The sequence below is a fragment of the Tauraco erythrolophus genome, chromosome 7 (genome assembly GCF_009769465.1).
Source record: "Tauraco erythrolophus isolate bTauEry1 chromosome 7, bTauEry1.pri, whole genome shotgun sequence".
Taxonomy (NCBI): Eukaryota; Metazoa; Chordata; class Aves; order Musophagiformes; family Musophagidae; genus Tauraco; species Tauraco erythrolophus.
This window is the reverse complement of record NC_141471.1, coordinates 34514606-34529383: the sequence shown is the minus strand read 5'-3', so window position 1 is coordinate 34529383 and position 14778 is coordinate 34514606. Positions and strand designations below refer to the sequence as shown.

Here is a 14778-nt window from a genome sequence, read left to right as displayed (position 1 = left end):
ACTACCAGATGCAAGACAGGTTGTAGGATGATGAATAATAGTAATGGAGGAAAAAGAAAGAAAAGAAAGAAAAAGGAAAAGAAAAAAAAAAAAAGAAAAAAAAAAAGAAAAAGAAAAAAAAAAGGAAAAAAAAAAAAAGAAAAGGAAAAAAAAAAAAAAAAAGAAAAGAAAAGAAAAGAAAAAGAAAAAAGAAAGAAAAAGAAAAAAAGAAAAGGAAAAAAGATGATTGAGAGACTGTGAAATGAAGACTATCTCAGATCTTTCCCTGCATTACTTGAAGACGCATGGAGTTCATTTCATATGACATCTGAGGCAGTTTAAATTTTCTTTGCAGATATCTTGAATGTTGACGTATGATTAAACTGTTGGTTTAGGTCCTCATCAGGTGCCACCTCCTTGACATCCAGAACCCAAATTTTAATCATGAGCAAATGTATCTTTCACTGAAATGCTGATAACTGTGCTTGAACCACTAAACCAAGCTTTGGTAAGATGCAGTTCAAGTCTTGTTACTGAAAACACCTTTACCAGCCCCTAGGTATTAAATGTGGAGACGTGCACATATCCATTACTTTATTCTGTCAACCACACGTGGGTCAACAAGCAGAAGCCAATTCTCACAGTTACATGTTCCACACATCCAGGAACTGAAAGATTACAGTATCCCCTCCAAGATCACAACTGCCATACCTATAGGCTGAACCACATTATGCCATGAAGATCTGTGATGTTAACAGCATGTGGTTTGCCCTTGGAGAGAAATGAGTTCTACCAAAGCTATAATGAGAACATACATAACTTGTCATATTTAAAATATACAAGCAAATTTCATGGAAAAACAGAGATTTCTCAATTTTCTTTGAGTTGTAAAAGTATGAATCTTCAGTATGCCATTGGCCCAATTCTTTGAAGGATTCAGTGCATAAGACATGTCTTTGACTGGAGGGGATTTGGAGTATAAAGTCAGTGGGCCTCCAAGCTGAAAAGACTTACTAGATAGATGAGAATGGTACAGAAAGTGAAAAATTCTAATGACACCTCCTTCAGCCTTGCTTCCCCTCCAAAACACAGCTCTCATGAAGCTATGGATTGTTAGCATTATTTACTGGAAGGGTTTCTAGATCACTTCCATACCACAGAAACATCCAATACCCCCAAAGATGCAGTGTGACCTCAGAGATGAAAGGTGGAGCCTTTATGCCCAAAGTCTTTTATTTTGCTAAAAACACCCAAGGACACATTTTCAAATGACAGGAAGTCTACGTGGAGATTGCTAATGTTTACCTTGCAGCGGCATAGGGGAAATGCTGGCAGCACGTGGAGGTTCCCTAATCAGTTAAAATCTAGGGAAAACACAAGCTATATTTGCAGTGGTTTCTTTCCACTCTATGCATAATGCTACTACCACTTGCGCTGGCTGCTCTCCTCCATCTGTATTGCAAATGGGGTGATGTTATCTGCATCATACGCAGTACCACAGCTGTTACTGGTGAGTCGCTAATCCATTCCCTTCAGTTTTGGTGCCTTTGCAGTAGCACCTATTCCAGCGTGGATTTCAGATACCATTTTCAAAAGCTCTTGAGCAATGTTTAATGGCAATTTTTTGTTGTGTAATATTTTGTTAAGCTCTATGATTTAAGGAGCAATGGAAATCTTTTTACCTCAATGAACAGTTTGGGAGGGTATGTGTGAAGAAATACAATGGCTCCCATACCACAAAAGAATGAAAAAGCGTCTTCTATCAGATACTTTATAGCAGTCTAGATTGCTTCTGATCTACACTAGGTCTGTGAAATACGAAGGGCTGTTTCTTGTAGTGATAGCTGAGTGGCTGTATTGCCTTTTTCTCTCCTGTCTCTGCGCTTTTAGGTTGGCCCCTTACCCTTGACATGAGCAATTATGAAGTACCTCCTATCATACATCTGATTTAGCATTAAGAACTTAATTTCCCAACAGTGCGTCTAATCTTTAAACATAGTTATTTTTCTTCTTTTTTGGATGGAATTTACTACCCACAGTGAATTCTGTGCGGAAATGGTAAGACTTAGACAGTTAACCTGCCAGCTACACTAACAAATCAGATAGTTTGACATCCAGACCAGACTATTAGTTCCTGCAATGAACTGACAGTATGAAACCACAGATGGAAGGATTTGGTGTTGTAAAATTTACCTGCCAAATTGGAAGCTACATCATCCTCTCGAAAGAGATACCCCATTCTGAGATGTCTTCAAGAAGGAGAATGTGGCAGCTGTTTCACTTTGTACAGCAACATGACACAGTGTTATAGGAAAGAAAATACAGAAAATTATCTTAGATGATTGAAAGTAAGCCAAATGACAGTGTGCCATACCACAGCCACTCAATTACATACGTTGAATGTAGATAAAGTTGTAGTTACCCATGATGGAATCCATCCAGAAAACAACATCATGAGTCTTTCCAAGACACTAAAGGATCTCCACTGACCAAAAGTTTAACATGTTGGCTGATAATAAGCAGGTCGAAGGCCATTTGGGGATAACCAAATGGATCATAAATGTCACTGCAGATAGCATATGGCTGTAAGCCGTTGCAATGTAATTGATCAAACTTCTATCTCTTTGAAAGGAATGATGACCATTTTACTATCAAATAATCCCCATTCAGCAAAAATTCCTGCAGATATACATCATTCAAATTACCCAAACCTCTGATATAACAACTACAAAGAAGGAGTGCAGTAAAAAATGTGAGGTTATAGTTTCTTTTTATATTGCCTGCTTTTTTATTAAAGGGTATGCTGTTAAATACTATGTATTATTGTAGAGAAAAGAAAAGGTGGAAACTTCACTGTTTTGTAATAAAGCCTTTGCTATATTTCACTGTACATCCTTTGCCTTTAAATTAATTACATCTGCTGTTACCAAGAGCTGCATCAGTCCATTTGCAAAGTGTGTAAGAGCAAAGAATAACATTAGATCAGACACTAGAACATTTCATAAATTTATTGAATATGAATTGAGACAAACCTGAACATATGCTAGTCAGGAGAGTGTTTTAGAATGAAGCCTCTGCTCTGACTTTGAAAATCTCAGCCGTATCTGTACTACTGATCATTTTTGTGCTTACTAGGTCAACATACTTTAACAATAACATTTCTGCCATAAAGCAAATATGGATGTTTTGAAGACCGAAAACAAATTACAACCTTCATGCAAAGGTTTATTTTTCAGTCATGGAAAATTCCACAAATTCAGCTAAATATTAAGGAACAATGACTGACTCTTTACTACAAAGTCAGCCTCTTAAATATTTCTTTTTATTCAATGATACTCTCAGGCTGGACCTGTTTTCATTTTTATTTTATTTAAAGTTTAACTGACCCGTTTTAGGGCTTGATCCAAAGCCCACTGAAACACTCCTCTTGACATCAAAGGATTTTGGACCAAGTCCTTAATGAATGCAAGCACAAATGTTCTAAAAGGAGAAATGAATATTTCTCTGCTTCTGACATGAACTATTTTTAGTGCTGCAAGGTCAGATAGTAGATTTTGGCATGAGAATATGTTTGAGAGAGATACTTTTCAAGGCAGAAGAAGCAGTGTGGTATTTTACAACACAGCACAGATACAAATACAGATGCTCGTCTGGAGGTCAGAGTACAGAGATAGACACATATATAAATGCCTGAATACATACACGCCTGAATAATTACACGAACAGTGAAGGTTTGATAATTTACTTTAACATATTAATAAACTGCTGCTTCTTCTGGAAAACTGCCCTAGGAGTTTGGTAACGAAGGTTTGTTCTTCATTGTGTGACTTTCTGTATGACCTTTGGTCAAAAATTAAAACTAGGGTATAGATCTATGGACAGATCAATCTCTAGCGAGCAAGATGCTCTGACTAATCATCATCCTGTTTTCTAGAGGTGGGCGAATGAGATTGGGGCTGTAAAATGAGGCGTAATGGTGTACAGTAGATCTTCAAGCATCATAGCAGATAGTCCATAGCACGAAATAATTACAACCTTCCCACTTAGAAAGAAATACATAGACTTTGATTCCACCCTGACTGCCTTTTCTGAAAAGAAATTCAACCTGACAGAGATGGAGATAAACCCCCTCCCTCAAAAAGTCTTCTAGCTCTAGGTAGGTGTTCTTAGAGGTAAGGCAACTGTGGAAAGAATGAGATGGGTGTTCACCTCTGTGAGATGGGTCACCTCTGTGAACCTTCCCCTCCAGGCCCCCTCCTCGGCATGGCTACAGTCAGCCCCTGTGTGGTTTCAGGGTGGAGGAGGAGGTAGATGGGTTCCAACTTGCAGACCTGGCATTCAGTCAGGCTACCAATCAAAAAAACATTTCCATTTGCCTAGGAGCACATATGTGTATGTTAGCACAACCTTCCAGGCCCTTTCCCTCACACCAGGCTTTGCTGGCTGCCTCAGAGGTAAAGGAGAGCCCATTACCCTGTCTAATGAACTCCTATGGCGTTCTTGTGAGTCATGTTTTTTTCTTACATGACCCTTTTTTTCATCTTTTCTGAGATCCCAAAAGTAGTTCTAAGTCTAAAGGAGACCACACTGAGTAGGATGCACAGAGAGTTCTTCGCCAGGGTGCAGACATGGCTAATGGGGGAAAAAAGTTCGCTTTTGTGATGAAATTCTGGCTTTAAGATTCTGACTCGAGTTGCATAAACTGCAGGAAGAGTTTGAGTCTACCCCTAGGAAGAAGGTTTTGTGGAATGCTTTATCCATCATCTGTGCCCGAGGTGTGCCCTCCCCCACCTTGGAAGAAAAAGCAGAGTTTGTGGCTAAAAAGGCCTGAAGTTTTATGGAGTTTATATGGGCCAAGTGTACTAAGAGATTGAATATATAGATTTGAGTAATGTGTGGGAGCAGGAAGAATACAAAAAAAGATATATTTACATAGTTCAGGAAAGATGGAAGAGATGTAAAGCAAAAAAAAAGTATCAAAGGAGCTGAAATAGCAAATAAGTTCCATTATTAATATAAATAAATTATCCCCTGGAGTGTAGATAAGCTTGTTTTACTAAGCAGTCTTTTCAAATTTAAACATGAAACCACATAAACAAGACCCAGAGCCATAATTAGGGGCAGATCTTCACCACAGCATTAGGTATGTTGATCTCTCACGATGGGAAGGACTGGTCTTCTCCGGAGTGGAGGAGAGGATACCACTTAGGCTACCACCCAGGTACTCATGCCATGAATTATTTCTGGAGCTGAATAAAACATATATAAATAAAAGCTTTTATTTTAAAACACGTGTTGCGAATCATTCCACACCTTAATTTATGAGGACATCTGTCTCCTATGTGGGATCGCTTGTTTGATGATAGGACATAGGTATTTCTTGGCCTTGCACTGAGGTGAAAATTGGGAGGAAAGGCTGATGCAGCACGAACCGAAGCCCTGGGCATGGGGCGGCGGAGCACTCCCCGCCGCCGGGCGGGCTGGGGCGCGGGGCTGGCTGCGTCCCGGAGCGGCTGGGAGCACTGGGATCAACGAGGCCTCCCTTCAGGGAAGTTAACAAAAAAGCCACTGTCACATCGTTCTGTGCCAGCAAGCCGTTAGGACTTTTAGATGACCGACAACATCACAGCCGCAGGACGAGTTTAAAAAGAACATGAACATGGCTGTAGTCATTTTGACAACGAAACTGATTCCTTGAAGGATTCCCGTGTTATCCTCTGTTTTCCAGAGGCGAGAGGCCTTCCAAACGAGGCGAGAGGCAAAGTGCCGTGGGTTAGAAGCACACCAGCGATAAGTGTCCGCGGATGGCCCGTGTCGTGTGCCGCAGCCCGCCCCGCCCCGGCCCCACTGCCCCGGGGGTGGGGGCGGCCGTGCCGTGGGCGGTGGGCCGCGGACGTCGGGCAACGGTGTTCCCGGCGCTTGAGTCCGCCTGAGCAGGAGAAAACACTCGGGGCTCGCTGAAACACGGAGGTTTTGAAGGAATTTGGGCGAACAGAATTTGGAGCGGGGCGGGCAGAATCTCACGGCCGTGAAACTCGGGAGAAGGGACTTTGGCCGCCGCAGGAGCACGGCGGACGCCAGCCTTGCTCTGCCCGAGGGGGGAGCGACTCACCTGGGAGCCGTCCCCGCCGCTGCCGGCCGGAGCCGGGACCGGCGGGGAATCGTGCCCTCCGGTGGCCGCCGGCCGCACAGCCCCGCGGCCGCGCTCCCCCGCGGCGCGGCCCGACGGGCGGCCCCCGCTGCCCCAGCCCCGCCGGCGGAGCCGAGGAGCACCCCCCGGCCCCCGCCGGGCCCAGGTAGCGAGGCTTCAGGAACTGGCGCTTGGCAGCGCTTCCGCCTCCTTGGTAGTGTGATCTGCCGCGGTGACAGGGAGAAGGAAAAGAAACAGACGGAAAATGGCTTTCAGACCCTTTCTATATTCTTTCTGCTCGTTTTCGGTTGTTCTGCCTAAGCTTGTACCAGGGCACGGCGAGAGTTCTTCAGCTTGTCTCCTGGTGTGCTTTGAACACAGAGCAAATGACACGCAAACGTCAGTGTGGAAAGCTGCTTGGGTGCTCTCTTGTCCCTTGTGAAGGGACCGAGTCTCGACCAGGCTTTCAAGTAGCATCTGTAGGAATTAAAACACCTGGCCATGGAAATTAGTGGGGAAACTTCAGTTGATTCCAGTGGGCTTTGAAGCAGAAGGTACAGTTTCTGTGGAAACATCGGCCTGAAGGCTTCCACATTGAAAATATTCAGGCAGCTTGTCTCTGAATGTGCATGTATGCAATAATTACTGCTGAATATCTTAAGAAATTTGGTATTTACCACAGTGAACCCTTCCAGAGCTCAATTGCAATGTGTATGTGCGAATGCCATACGGATAATGCTGAACAGCCTATTGCGACCAGTTGTAATTGTGTGTGTGTGCATAACACGTCGGTGAGCGACGTCGTAGTTGTAACCATCAGATCTTGCGCACGTTCATTCTTAAACTTCTGCACTGATTCATAAACAGGCAGACAAAATCAGGCCTTTCATTCATTTTTAAAGAATAATCAAAGAAAAAATCAAACTGTCGGCCTACTGCCTCAAAAGCTGTGATGTTTCTGGCTGGCTAAGATTCTACCTGTCCCAGCCTGAGAGTATCTCAGCAGTTAACAGATGCCTGCATGAGGACCAGCATACAGTTGGGGAGATTCCTTTCAACTCTCACCCTGTGATTAGCCATGACCATAATGACCATCACAGCCCAACTCGTTCTGTCATTGTGCTAAGCTTATTCCTCATTTCCTCTTCGTAGGAGCTTGTCGTTTATTTAGCTCCATGTTCGCATCCACCCCGTAGTCTAGGTAGTTACTTTACTGGTGTTATACAGTACTGGGCAGATGACAAAATGCTGGAATTCTCTATGTCCTGACAGTGTCCCATGTAAGGGCTGATCCCACAGTACACATTTTCCTTAGCTGAGGCCTTGGAGAACATGCCTGGAAATATCCCTGGAAAGGCCCTGGAGCTGCTTGTAGCTTTGCTTGCTGCCTCCAAAGAGAGAAGCATGGTGGAGAGCCTGCCCAAGGGGGCAGGGGAATCCTCACACAAGCCCTGTCTATGTATAGCAAGAACAGGGCATGTCATCCTTCATCCCGTGCTCCAGAGTGGCCTTTGGGTCTACCTTAGTGGCTTTGGGAGGTTCAAAATGGATGGTGTAACACTGTATGAACTACACGATGACTATTGTTTCAGTGTGGAATATAAAGCCTCCACCTCCACCCCACCACAACTGTATATTTCAAAATAAATCAGAGCTGAATCAATTTTCTTTAAACTCTGCACTGTCCCTGCTCCCTTTCCCTCCCAACACATGCCTATGCATGCACACTGCAAAAGACCAACTGTACGTGCACACACACACAGAAACCCACCTCACACAAAAACACGCCAGTATGTTTTTCTCTCTCACACACCCCCCGAGGCACGACTCTCTGACACATCCAGCCTCCTCCAGACACAGCTCCACACACCCCAGCACAAGGCAGGGTTATTGCCCACCAGCAGGCCTAGGGGATCCAGGTGGGCTCCCCCAGCCAGCCCAGCGGCAGGTCCCCAGGGCTGGACCACTCCCACCACAGCTCGCCTGGCCTCTGCACTCCTGCGGTGGGTCTTGGCAGTAACAGCACGGGCTGTTTCCTTTGCTCTGGAGCACAAGAGTTGTAAGCCGAAGACAAATCGAAAACCAAACTGAAAATGATGGGGTTTTCTGTGCAGTCATGGCTCTTACAGCAGTGTGAAGGTGCCAGGTAGCACCACATGTGTGCTGTGAACTACTGCTGGTTGCTTTTACTGCAGTTTCCATGAAGAGTAACTGACCCTAAACGCAACCATCTACCATAGTCAATCCCTTTCCTCTCTCCTCAAGGTCACCCCCTCCCTACATTTCTTTGTGTTTTCTGGTTTTCTAAACCATGTAAAAATCCCTCTCCACCTGTTCTTACCTCTCCTGCACTCCTCTGCATGCCCTCCTCTACCCCATGGCAAGCAGATGATGTCCTGCATCCCGCTTTTGAGTGGGATGCAGACAGACCGTGCCTCCTGCCATAGCATCAGACTCTCAGAGGACACTGCCCATCCTCCTTTCAGGCAGTGAATCACTTCCATTGATTTTGATTATGTTGGGCTCCACCATCCAAGCACGACCCCAGTCTCCTGTTCCCAGCAAGGTAATGGTTATCCGGGTTCGGTTTTGCACTTTGATGTTTTTTCCATAAGAAGAATAGGAGAGAGAGGAAAGGAAGGAAGGAAGGAAGGAAGGAAGGAAGGAAGGAAGGAAGGAAGGAAGGAAGGAAGGAAGGAAGGAAGGAAGGAGGAGGAAGGAAGGAAGAGGAAGGAAGGAAGGAAGGAAGGAAAGGAAGGAAGGAAGGAAGGAAGGAAGGAAGGAAGGAAGGAAGGAAGGAAGGAAGGAAGGAAAGGAAGGAAGGAAGGAAGGAAGGAAGGAAGGGGAAGGAAAGGAAGGAAGGAAGGAAGGAAGGAAGGAAGGAAGGAAGGAAGGAAGGAAGGAAGGAAGGAAGGAAGGAAGGAAGGAAGGGAAGGAAGGAAGGAAGGAAGGAAGGAAGGAAGGAAGGAAAGGCAAGCCTCGCCTCTAGAGCTGCCTGCAGATGCTCATCAGCACTGTTTCCAGCCTTTGTGATGCCACTGCTCAGCACCCCAGAAGAGCACCAGGGCTCTGGGAATAGCCAAAATTATTTGGTGAGAGGAAGGTGGAGGGAGAGCCAGTTCTTACCTTGAGGGCAGCAGCTGCTGCCAACACAAGGGAACCCCTGAAGCCTCCCGGACGAGCCATGATGTCAAGGTAAGAGGAGAGGCCTAGCGGTTGCAGCACCCACATCAGGGACAAGCTGAAAGCCGAGGAAGCTGTGCTCGCTCTCTATGGGTCTGTGTGTAGTAGTGCCTTCCCTCGCCTGGCAATCAGTCTCTGGTTTCCTCCCTGGTCCTATTTCCGCCTGTTTCCCAAAAGAGAAGGTTTAGGGCAGACTGTTGTTTCCTCGCATGGCGGGATGGAAAACCGATGGTGGGAAGCTCACCCAGGGGGGCAGCGAAGGAGCGGCGGCGCAGCTCCGCCCGCAGCGTGTGCCCGACGGGCGCGGCGGCGGGGAGCGGTGCCACGGGGCGCGGCGGGCCGGGCCCGCTGCCCGTTCACGGCGGCTGCGCCGGGATCCTGGCACCTCGCAGCTCCCGGGCCTGGAAGCCTCTGCCTGGAGGACAGGGACCCATCAGGCAGAGAGGAGAGACGGCTTTTTTCCCCGGGGACAGATGACAGCACTCTTGCAGAAGCCTCGTTTTTTTCTTTTTTCGTCCCTGGGATTTATCGCTCCTCTGCTCTTTCGTTCTGCCTCCGCCCTCCCACCCCAAATGCAGTCGGGGAGCCGCGGTGCTGCCCTGGCGCTGCCCGCTCTGTCCCGCGCCCGGAGATGCCCTCTGTAAGCGAGCGCTGCCCGGCAGGCAGCGGAGACCTCTGCGGTCCCCTCGCAGGGGGCGGCAAAAGTGCATCGCCCGTATAATGGATGGCAATTTCTAGCTTTCCTTCTCCGGCGTTCCCCGTTTGAATCTGAGCTGCTGTTAAAAAGACTCACCACCTGCTCTGTGCTGCCAGCGAGCGCGGAAGGAGGCACAAAGGCGGGGGATGGGGAGAAATAGTTTTGGCTGTGAACATAAAAGAGAATTTAAAATAAATAAGTTCGTTTCCCAGGAAGTGCCGGACTCGGGCACTTTCGGGGAGGGCGAAGTGAAGAGCGGTCAGTAGGCACAGAGTGAGGGCGGAGAGAGCCTGCACACCCTCCGTCCCCCGGTGTGCCAGGGGGGCGCGGGGGCGCGGATCCTCCCGGCTTTCACTTAAGACGAGCTCAAGGACTGATGCGTAAGCACGAAACCAGTGCTTAGTTTCCCCGCTGCTTCCACCTCTGAAGACGGCTTTCTCCGAGCGCAGTCCTCCAGCCTGACAGGACACGGCTGCGCCGTTCCCCTTCCCAGCCCAGAAACGTGCGGCTCCCTCGGAAAGCCAGACCCCGGGGGTGCTCGGTGAGGGAGCGCCGTGTGTGCCAGAGCGGGACAAAATTAGGATGTGCCTGGATGCTGCCCCGCGGGTAATTTCCTCTTCCTCCCTTTCGCTGCAAGCCGTGCCCGCTGCGGGGGAAAGCCCGAGAGACGCGGGCTGCCCCCGGATACTCCGCGGCAGCCGCCCCCCAGCGCGGGCACTAAGCGGCCCGCTGGCTCCTCCGCAGTGGCACAGGGGTGCACAGGCACCCTCACGACCTCCCGCCCTGCCCCCCCCTCCGCCCCAGCACTACTCCAAAGCCGACTGCGAACTGAAAGAGCCTGAGGGAGAAACCGCGGAGAGGGAAGACGAAAAAGGGGTTGGGGTAAGGATGTATGTGTGTGGGGGGGGGAGGCCAGATCACTTGTGAATGGCTTGAAAAAATAATTGGGGGAGGGCGTGGAGGGGGGGAAGCGGAAACTTTCCTATAAAACTCAGCAAAAGTCCCTCCTCTCCACGTCAGGCCAATGACACTGCTGCCCCCAAACTTTCCGCCAGCAGGAGCTATAAGAACCTCCAAATCTTCAACTTTCTCCCAATCCCAGACACCTCGAAGGGGCTCCAAGGAGGGATCGGGAGGGATTTTTTTTTTGGTTGCCTTTTTTTTTTTTTTTTTTCCTCTTGGATCTCGATGCCATCCCCCCTCCCCCCAAAGTGAGGTCCTCCCTCCCTCCCTCCCTCCTCCCCTCTCCTCCTTCTCCTCGCAGGCCAGCGAAGCAGCCGATCAAGGGGGAGCTGGCGGGTTAGGTGCCCCCCTCTTCTCCCTGCCCTCCCCCCCCTCCCGGCCCGCTTCTCGCGTCTCCCCCCCAGAGATGATGCAGCAGGACGAGTCGAACTCGCCAGTCTCCCCCGCCGACGACAGCTTGAGCAACAGCGAAGAGGAGCCGGACCGGCAGCAGCTGCCCAACAACAAGAGAGGGGGGCGCAAGCGGCGCTCCAGCCGCCGCAGCGCCGGCGGCGCCGTCGGGGCCGCGGACGAGCCCTGCAGCCCGGCCCAAGGCAAGCGGGGCAAGAAGTGCGGGGGGGCGGGGGGGCGGCGGGGGCGGCGGCAGCAGCAGCGGCGGCGGCAGCCCCCAGTCCTACGAGGAGCTGCAGACCCAGCGGGTCATGGCCAACGTGCGGGAGCGGCAGCGCACGCAGTCGCTGAACGAAGCCTTCGCCGCCCTGCGGAAGATCATCCCCACGCTGCCCTCGGACAAGCTGAGCAAGATCCAGACCCTCAAGCTGGCGGCCAGGTACATCGACTTCCTCTACCAGGTCCTACAGAGCGACGAGCTGGACTCCAAGATGGCAAGCTGCAGCTATGTGGCCCACGAGCGGCTCAGCTACGCCTTCTCGGTGTGGAGAATGGAGGGCGCCTGGTCCATGTCCGCATCCCACTAGCAGGCGGCGTCCCCACCCGCATCCCCCCGGCAGGAGCCCTAGGTAAGGCTGGGGCCTCGAAACCGGCGGAGGGAGGCGGGAGGGGGGCCAGATGAGGGGCCGCCGGCTGCTCCGTGGGCCAGGCACGGGTGGCCGTGGGGCGAGAGGGGCCCTCCCCGTCCGGCGGGGCCTGGCTTCCAGAGCCGGCCGGAGAGCAGGGCGGCGGGAGGTGCCCCCCGACTCCCACCCCGGAGCGTCCCTCCCCCTGCGCGGCCCGAGGTGCGCCCGCGGCCCCGCGGGGCCCACGCGTGGCGGGGCGCTGCCGGCGGCCGGCGGGGGTGGGCTGCGGGCGGGGAGGCGGCGGCGGCGGTGCGGGTGCGCCCCAGCCAGATGGGGCCGGCCTGAGATCACTTTTTCACCAAAGGCTGCGGAGCCAGGGGCTGCTGGGACGGTTCCTGCCGCTGCCGCTGCCGCTGCCGCTGCCGCTAGTATTTTGAAGTGAACCCACGTCCGCCTGCGCGCTTCCCCAGGAGCGTTCCCTACGGCCCCGGCAGCCCCTTCCCTCGGTTCTGGCACCGCGGGCTGCCGGGCCGGGGGTCACACGGTCACCGCACCGCCTGCGCGGCAGAAACACGCGTTTCTCCCTCCTCTGTGCGTGGCCGATACGTGTGTTTCCAGAGACGAGAGGTGTAGGTAGATGTCTGTGTATCTTTCATGTCAGTAACGAGTTTTCCGCCCTCTCTGGGTTTTTGCAGATGACATTGTTCCCACAGAAGGAGAAAATGGACAATCTAGAGACTCGGAAGTTGGATACGATTTTGTTTTTTGGTCTTCTCTAAAAAACAATGTACCAAGGGTTTCTTGGAAATTAGAAGAGCGATATCCAAATTCAAAGCAGGGCGTGGGGAGCACTTAAGAGAAAGAGACAAGGGCTTTGGACAGTGACTACCCTTTGGGCGTCGGTACAATCCAACATCTCTGCATTCTGATAGAAGTCTGAATCGTTCGATTTTTTTTTTTTTTAATTTTGACGAAGAATGTTGGAATTTACCTTTTTTTTTTTTAATTTTATTTGCCTTTTTTGCATGCATTCCCAAGAGATCGTGCCTGTGAGCCACTGATGAAAGGAAATACATTATTGTGAACTTTCTTCATTCTTGAATGAAACCAACCAACCAAAACAAAAAGTATCCCTGTAGAGATGAAAAACTTTTTTTATTATTTTTTTTAGGGGGGAATAAGCTGGGCTCAAGCTGTTATATACCCTGTTCCTAACTTTTTTATTATTATTATTTTTCCTCTGAGAAAAAAAAATAAACATTTTATTTATTTATTGATGACCCATGTTAAAATGCAAATAGATCCGGTGTCTAAATGCATTCCTATTTTTATGATTGTTTTGTAAATATCATTGTATATTATTTTTCTGCAATAAATAAATTGATTGAAATTTTAATAACCTTGAAGTTTGGTCTCTCTGAGAACTCAGGGTTGGAACTGGAGATAAATACCTGCTTGTTGAGCTGTAAAGACACCCAAGAGAGAGGGGGCACTAGTATAAACAAACCAGGCGAAAAACGCAAATAAACTAGCTACTGACAGACACAGGCACGTTATTTATTGAGACAACTTTATTATTTTGCGCTGAAGCTCATTGCATTTGAGGTGGAAGTTGTTATCTTCTCTCTTTATCTCCCTTTCCTTCTTTAATCTTAACGCCGATCTCGGCGGAGTTCCTCGGGGAGCGGAGCTTTCGCCGCGGAGCCCCAGCGCCACCGCTGCGCTTTGTCCCCCCAGATGTAAGGCAGGAGCAAGGCCTGTTCCCCAGCCCCGGAGCAGGCAGGTTTGCTGATATCCCTGAGAAAAAGGCATCGGTTTTAAACGAGGATTCGTCCATCCACAGGCAAAGCGAGAGAAAGTGAGATTGAAACAGGGAAGTGTCTAGCGAGTGGGGTTTTCCGGTGGAAGTGATGTTTGACTGCTCTGCTCTCTAGGGTTTTATATATATATAGACTGGCGATCACATTTGCCTTGTACGAAGCACGGAGGGATACGCTAACCCGCCCTCTTCTCCTTTTTCTGCATGCAGGGCGCATGTTGCCTCTGTTTCTACTCACCGTACCCTTCGCGGGGTCCCAGCATGCGGCGAGACCCCAGTTGTAAGACAGAGGAAGTCTCCAGCTCTGAGGGCTCGGAAGGAAGGTGAAAAGGGAAGGAAGGTGAAAAGGGAAGTCGCTCAAAGAGGAAAAAAAAAGACAAAAAAAAAAAACAAAAACAAAAACAAAAAACAAAACAACCAAAAACCAAACAACAACCCCAAACAAACCCCTAAATCAACCCTTAAAACCGGGCAGCTGATTCGGCCTCCGCTGTCATCTGCTCGTCTCCCAGCCCTTCGCAGCCGGTCCCTGCTCGGGCAGCGGCGCCTCCTGTCACTCCGCGCCTGCGAAGGGTGCGCGGGTGGGCAGAGGCGTCCGCCGCCGAGCGCCAGCCCCGACCGTGGGAGCCGAGCAGTGACCCCCGCGGAGACAGGGACCCTGCCGCCAGATTCGGCCAGTGTCTAGGGTAAATAGGATGGGGTGTTTTTTCAAAACAAAACCTGTTTGCGTAGGTTGAGTTGACTTCATGCCTGAATGTTTTTGTTTCCATATCCACATATGACCGTCTATTACTGACATAACGGTATTATAAATTTAATATCGTGCATATTTTAGGCCAGTGCGCAATGTTTACAGTAGAGAGCCCGCAGCGCTTTTGCACTGCCGGATTAGCGAGAACTTGGAAATTAGATGGGGGCTCTGGTAGTCGCGGCCCTCCGTGCTGGAGAGGAAGGGGAGCCGCTGCCAGGTCCCGGGGGGGCCACTGTCTCT

At 49.7% G+C, this 14778-nt stretch overlaps 1 protein-coding gene across 1 annotated transcript; it reads left to right on the top strand.

Annotated features, from left to right (window-relative positions):
- Window positions 1-11358: 11358 nt before the first annotated feature.
- Window positions 11359-11929, top strand: TWIST1 (twist family bHLH transcription factor 1). The gene is given in 2 exon segments (XM_086614898.1): window positions 11359-11574; window positions 11576-11929. Coding segments are annotated over 2 exon segments (570 nt in total).
- The last annotated feature ends 2849 nt before the right edge of the window (window positions 11930-14778 follow it).